The 6,929-nt window shown below is 42.9% G+C and overlaps 1 protein-coding gene across 1 annotated transcript; it reads left to right on the top strand.

Annotated features, from left to right (window-relative positions):
- The first annotated feature begins 1,492 nt into the window (after window positions 1–1,492).
- Window positions 1,493–6,171, top strand: LOC116249824 (taxane 13-alpha-hydroxylase-like). Its single transcript, XM_031623117.2, has 4 exons — window positions 1,493–2,136; window positions 4,483–4,927; window positions 5,371–5,558; window positions 5,696–6,171. The coding sequence occupies exons 1-4, from the start codon at window positions 1,591–1,593 to the stop codon at window positions 6,014–6,016; spliced, it is 1,500 nt and encodes a 499-aa protein (XP_031478977.1). The 5' UTR covers window positions 1,493–1,590; the 3' UTR covers window positions 6,017–6,171.
- The last annotated feature ends 758 nt before the right edge of the window (window positions 6,172–6,929 follow it).

Genomic DNA, 6,929 nt, shown 5'->3' with positions numbered 1-6,929 from the left:
GTATGCATTGACGCTTTTCCCACTTTTAGTTATGAGCGAATGTCCTAACGTGGGTTTGCCGCGCTTGTAGGCGTTGTTCCTGTTCCTCGGGTTGATAACGTGAAAGATCTATATTTGGGGAGATGCAAAAACATGTCCGGCGTGTTTCACGTGAATAAGACCATGAACAAAAACATGAACTAAAGAAAAAGGAAGGGGAAAGGAAAAAAAAAAAAAGACGTTGGCTAGGTCTTTTTCCTAAAACAGAGGGGGAGGGGAGGGGTAGGGAGTTGTCCTGCGGCCGCCTGACGTAATGTTCGGAGTTTTTTTGTTGGTCGATATGCTCCGCACTGTAGGTTATGCCGAAGAGTGTACGGTGCGGGTGCCATATAGCAATGTGATTCATTTTGTACAAAGGTCCTCCTTTTATTCACCTGTCATTTCTGGACCCTGTCCTAACCCAAATTAACCAGCGCGGTTCTGGTGTTTTCTCACTATAGACGTAAGGTGGAGAAGCACTTATTCCTTTCTCATCATGGACGTAAGCTTAAGCACTTGTTCCATCTGCCTTCTGGTGATCTAATTCGATGCGCCCGGCCCACCTTTCCTTCTGCAAAAAATTATATGCTGTCGTGTCTTGTCTCCACTTCTTCCGTGTGAGCATGGCGCAATGCAATTTTGCACACAAATGCCAAATTAAGGCTTCATTGATTTCCTTCCCAAATCCCATTTCGATGTATATCGGTTCGAAATTGACCACCTAATTCCCGTGCACGAACCCCAACCACCCTCAATCACAGTTCATTACTTGTACCAGTTGTCTTCCCGGACACGTGTCTTTAGCTGCAGCCAACAACGGAACTAAGCTGGATCGGAATTTTTGTTGTCAAACCTAACCCACCACTGCAGCTAAACTGGACTTAAATTTGGTTATCAAGCCGAACCTAGAAAAGGTTTTGGGTCGTCCTTCATTGCCCAAGGAAAAGGTCGGACTAGTTGCACCTCCAAGAGTGAGACTGAGCTCAAGTGCGTCCTATAATTAGTTGAGAGATAGTGAGTTAGAGATAGAGAGAGTCATGACCGAGGCCTTTCTTACTTTGTTTATTTAAAGTTTTAAGATCTGGAGAATTTCATGCATTAATTAATAACAAATTAAGTTCGCCTTTGGCTTCTAAAATTAAACAACGAAACAGGAGATGCCGCTGCTGAAGATGCTCGTTCCCAAGTATCCTTTGGATGTTGAAACAGTCAGCGTGGAAATGAAGTGTACAAAAAAAAAACGAGCAAATTAGATTTTTACTTAATTATCTGGACAACCATGGTCTGGTAATATGTGCTCCACTTTCTAATTATTTGGTGCCAACTGGCATGGAAATCAATCGTCTAAGAGAAAAGAATAAAGAAATTGAGATTCTCTGGAAAGATTCCACCCCAATGAAAGGCACAAGTGCAGTTTGGCTTTTCTTCTGGTGCGATCCCCCACCCAACTCCCGACAAGGAAAGTGAGAGAGAGCACCAACTCAAAGGCCGCCCGCCCACAGACTCTCTTGTGCGGCTGTGCCTATAAAGATATTGATCCTCGGGGTGCTTGAGAATACCATCGGTTGCTGCATGGTCCACAAGGTCCAGCAGGAGATGAGTGCCGGGGAGGTCTTTCTTCTCATCCTGGCCACTCTTCTTATTTTCCTGTTCCTTTTTGGTTGTAGCAGTAGTTCTGGTTCCAGTAGAGGAAGCAGGAAAAGGGTTCCGCCTGGTTCGCTAGGCATTCCATTGATAGGACAAAGCCTCTCCTTTCTTCGTGCTATGAAAAAAAATATGGCCGAAGATTGGGTGCAGCGGAAGATCAACAAGTACGGGCCAATTTTTAAGCTTAACCTGTTCGGGACTCCAACGGTGTTCCTTTGCGGTCCGGCCGCCAACAAGTTCATATTCAGTACGGCCGACGCCGACGCTCTTGCCAACAAGCCCCCTCCGTCAATAACCAGGATCTTGGGAGCACATAACCTGTTGGAGTTGAGTGGGGCGGACCACAAGCGCGTTAGGGGCGCGCTTGCCTTCTTCCTTAGACCGGAGATGCTGAAGAGTTACGTCGGCAAAATTGACACGCAGGTGAAGGAGCACGTATCTACACATTGGCAGGGACAGACTACAGTCACGGTAAAATACACTACTTAGTTACCTGAAATACCCCTCGTCCTCATGGTCTCCCGTGCGTCTCTTCCTTACAAGTTGCACCTTAGTCATTCTCCTCTCTCACTCTTTCTTTCGTTAGCTCAATTGCTGGTTGACGTTTAATTGCAATTTGTGTAGTGCATTTCTAGTTTTATATCCATAGGAATTGTACTTATGCATGTTAAAAGGCGAGGTGTGGTCTCAAAATTGAATTTTGTACCATTGTCATCGGTTATATGGACGCGTTCCAACAGAGAAAATGGGGTTTTAGCAATGGCTGAGCCACGTGATGGCACCCTCACAAGGTTTGGTTTATTTAATTTTATGTTAATATTTTCATATATTTTATTGTTTATATATGTAAATGTTTCTAAGATATTGAATTAGTATCTCAAAACCCCAAAAACTGGAAAATGAGGGAGGAGGCTTTAGCACGGCGAAGCCACGTGCTGGCAGCTTCACAAGGTTTGTTCAATTTTATGTTACTGTTTAATATGTTTGATCTTATATATATATATATGTGTCACTAAAACAATTAAAAATATTGAATTACTGTCCCCTCCACCCAAAATTTTTTGGCTCCGCCGGTTGTCTTTAGGTGGCACGTAAGCCTCCGTCACTTAGTTGATTAAATAAAACTAGCACATAACATCTATGACATTAACCTACAAGAATCGTCTCTTATTTTCTGTCCCCAAAATAGCCTCTTTGCAGGATTCAAGCTATCGGCGTGCAGAATGTACTGGAAAGATGTTTTTTCTTTTCCTGACGGTCTTTGTACCTGTGCCTTTATGATGATAGTTAGTGCCATAGCAGTCTTTTTCCATTTTAATTAAGCCTTTCAAGTTAGTACCATGTTTTTTTTTTCTTTTTTAACTCTGAAGAAATCATCACCCGGTCTAGTGCCCACCAAACAACTCAGTGAAGTAAAGTAGATTTCCTTACTTTGTATCCGCATTTCTTTTTTGTTAAAAGACAAAGAATTAATGTGGAAATTGGTTTTTTTGTGTAAATAATATCCTAAAAGTAAAAAAACGCATTTAAACTCTAATAACTACGCACTTGCTCTCTTTTTGCGAAATTCTAGCTTTTAACAAAGAAAATTACATCTGTGCGGTTATTGTTGCAAAAGAAATACACGTTTTAAATTTTAATTTAAAAACTATCTCTATATCTTGTTGTGGAGTCCATCAGTGAATGTGAAAATTGAAATTGTCTTTTCGTTAAGTTTGTAATTTTCTATTAATCGGTAAAAAAAGTATTCCATTTTAAAGATTGATGTGTAGATCTTGACAGCGATCGAGTGGAGGATGAATTTAAAAGAGTGAAAATAAAAGTATGAATTAGCAAAACTGTTAATCAGGTGAGAGGTAGGCGGTTGTCCAGGTCCTGCGGCCGCTGACGTAATGTGGAGAAGTTTTTGGTTGGTCGACATGCTCTGCACTGTAGGTCATGCCGAAGAGTGGACGATGCCGGTGCTATATAGCAGTGTGATTCTTTTTGTATAAAGATCTTGCTTTCTTTTATTCACCTGTCATTTCTGGACCCTTTCCTAACCCGAATGAACGGTCTGGTTGTCATGTTTTCTCATCATAGGCGTAAGATGGAGAAGCACTTGTTCCTTTCTCATCATGGACGTAAGCTGAAGCACTTGTTCCATCTGCCTTCTCGTGATCTAATTCGATGCGCCCGCCCCACCTTAGTAGATACCACCGCTACTCCTTTTTCAAAAAAATGTTGTCTTGTTCTCCACTTCTTCCCTGTGAGCGTGACGCAATGCAATTTCACATACAAAAGCCAAATCAAATTAAGGCTTCATTGGTTTCCTTACCAAATCCCATTTCGATGTATATAGATTCGAAACTGACCAGTGGCCACCTATTTCCTGGGCGCGAAGTATGGTCAGTCTATTACTCATAATTAAACTCGGGTGCAAAATAACAGCTGCGATACCTGTTTACATGTGCACGGTATACTGTGAATATCTTACATGTACCAGTCGTCTTCTCGGAGACGTGTCTTGTAGCTGTACCAACGATGGAACCAAGCGCTGGACTTAGGTTTGGTTATCATGCCGAACCTAGAAAAGGTTTTGGGTTGTCCTTCAATGCCCAGAAAGAGGTCGGCCTGGTTGCACCTTCTAAGAGTGAGGCTGAGGTCAAGTGCGTCCTATAATTAGTTGAGAAAGTGCGAGTTAGAGAGAGAGGTCATGACTGGGGCGGACCTTTCTTGCTTTGTTTATTTAAAGTTTTAAGAGTTGGAGCATTCATGCATTAATTAATCACCAATTAAGTTCGCCTTTGGCTTCTAATTAATTAAACAACAAAACAGGTGATGCCGCTGCTGAAGACGCTCGTATTCAACACGATATGCTCCCTCATCTTTGGACTGGAAAAGGGTTGCCAGCGACACTCACTCGTCAACGACTTCAAAGCGATGATGGATGGGATATGGTCGGTGCCGCTGAACGTGCCTTTCACTAGCTTTAGCCGTGCACTCAGGGCGAGCGCCAGCGCCCGCAGCGCCCTCACCCGTCTCGCCAGGGCCAAACGGGCATCCTGCCTACAAGGCCTGGTCTCTCCCCACCAAGACCTCATCACCTATTTGCTGAGCATGAAGGGTGAGAATGGCAAGGAAAGCATCCTGAGCGAGGAGGAGGTCATAGACAATGCCCTCTTCGTCATGTCGGCTGGCTACGACGTATCGTCCACCCTCATATCCTTCATCATCAGAATTCTAGCAACGCAGCCCGACGTCTATGCCAATGTCGCTCGAGGTAAGATCGACGCAACCACAACCTTGTTTCGTTACTTTTCATCTACTTCACTTGCGTCCACGAATTGTTATGCATTTTTTTGGCTGGAACCCTTGGTCTCCTTCAAGGGGAAGTTGCTTAATTTGAACCCTTGACGCGGGATTCGAAAGAATAATGGCGACGCCCAATCTTTCGCGACTTAATTTTCCATTTGATGAGTTTGGGGAATTAATTTGTAGTTGGCCTGGCTTCTTCGAAATGAACGTGCTCTTTGCTAGCCTTCTCCAATCCCATATATCGTTAATTTGCCTAGGTACTAATGCGCCTATCGTTTGTCATAACGTTAATTTGCTTCTTCTTCTTTTGCGGAACGCTTCACATATGAACCGCGGCCTCTTTTTCATTTTGATGGTAACCACATTGTGATTAAGACTGAAAACGTGTTAAATTTTGTTGTGAATTAGAACAAGAAGAGATAGCCAAGGCCAAGCCTCCAGGCGATGTGCTCAGCTGGGACGACCTGAGTAGGATGAAATACACATGGAGGGTTGCATTGGAAACGTTGAGGGTGCACCCCCCAGTGTTCGGTACCTTCAGAACTGTGCTCAGAGACATAGAGTACGGCGGCTACGTGATTCCCAAAGGATGGAAAGTAAGGGCGCCCTTGTTCCTTAATATTCAGCAGAAAAAACCGCTCATTCAATTTCCGTGTTCATTTACAATGTCGCTTCAATCTTCTCTGTCTCTCTCTCTCCCTCTCATACTTCTGATATTTTCAAATGATTAAAGGTGTTCTGGGCTGCCCATGCAACGCATATGGATCCTACCATCTATGCCAATCCGGAGACGTTCGAGCCCAAGCGCTTTGAGGTGGGACAGTCTTCGGTCGTTCCCTACAGCTTCGTGGCGTTCGGAGCCGGATCAAGGATGTGCCCTGGTGCCGAATTTGCAAGGATTGGCACTCTGGTCGCGATCCACCACTTGGTCACAAGGTTCACCTGGACTCTGTCTAGGCCTGATCAAGAAGCTATCACTAGGAACCCAACCCTTTCTCTCTCACTTGGATTGCCAATTTGCCTTCAACCAAAAACATTGGCTTCCCTTAACTAGTGGCTCTTTCCTGCGTGTTGTTACTTGTCGTCATCAGGTTTTAGTTTCCTCTCTATGTATGTAACCCATATTGCTTCTTTTTTCTTTTGATTGTGGAAGGCAAAACCCTGTGTTCATTAGCTGTTAATAAGGGCTAAAAATAGCTAATAATGTCATATGTGCATATCCAGTATGTAACGGCCTTCCCTTTCAAAATTTTGCATCTGCTTAAATTAACAAACTGCTTCACAAACACCCACTAAAATGGTTTATCTTTTTAGTCGCACTATCAGAAGATGATACTTTAACGCATCACATTTGAAGGTAAGGTTTTATGTGTTATATAGCCGCCCCGTCCCTCTATTTGCAAGTGCCTTGGTAGCCCACCATCAATTTCGGGAGGTATAAGATGTCCTTCCATCTTGTGAATACCATTATAACAAAAGCAGCTTCGCGTTTCAAAGTTTTGCATCCGCCAGCTTAAATTTAAAAATTGCTTCATAAACACCCGTAAAAATGGTTTTTTTTTTTCTTTTTTTTTTAAGCCATACTAGGAGAAGACGATACTTCAACGCAACACATTTTCTCCATTCATGTGACCAAACTTAAGAAATCAACAAAGATTATAGTTTCAGCCTCACGATAAATATATATAGGCTGGTAACGTTGCTATTTGCTAAGGCTAAAGGCCGTCAGTTAAGGATGCAATAGCTTACTTAACACCAAATCCATATCAACAAAGATTATAGCTTACTTAAATTTTTAAAATTCAGTAAATTATATCACTTAAACATCTTCTACCCCAACCATAAGACGTTAAATCTAAGAGCAATTTGTGTCTTCACAGACCCGCGCTCGTGTCAATGTGGGGCTTTCATGCCAGATTATAGTTTCAACCTCTTGCTTGGTTGGTAACTGCTAGTTGCATTTACTT

The sequence above is a fragment of the Nymphaea colorata genome, chromosome 1, assembly GCF_008831285.2.
Source record: "Nymphaea colorata isolate Beijing-Zhang1983 chromosome 1, ASM883128v2, whole genome shotgun sequence".
NCBI lineage: Eukaryota > Viridiplantae > Streptophyta > Magnoliopsida > Nymphaeales > Nymphaeaceae > Nymphaea > Nymphaea colorata.
This window is presented reverse-complemented; position numbering and strand designations above follow the sequence as displayed.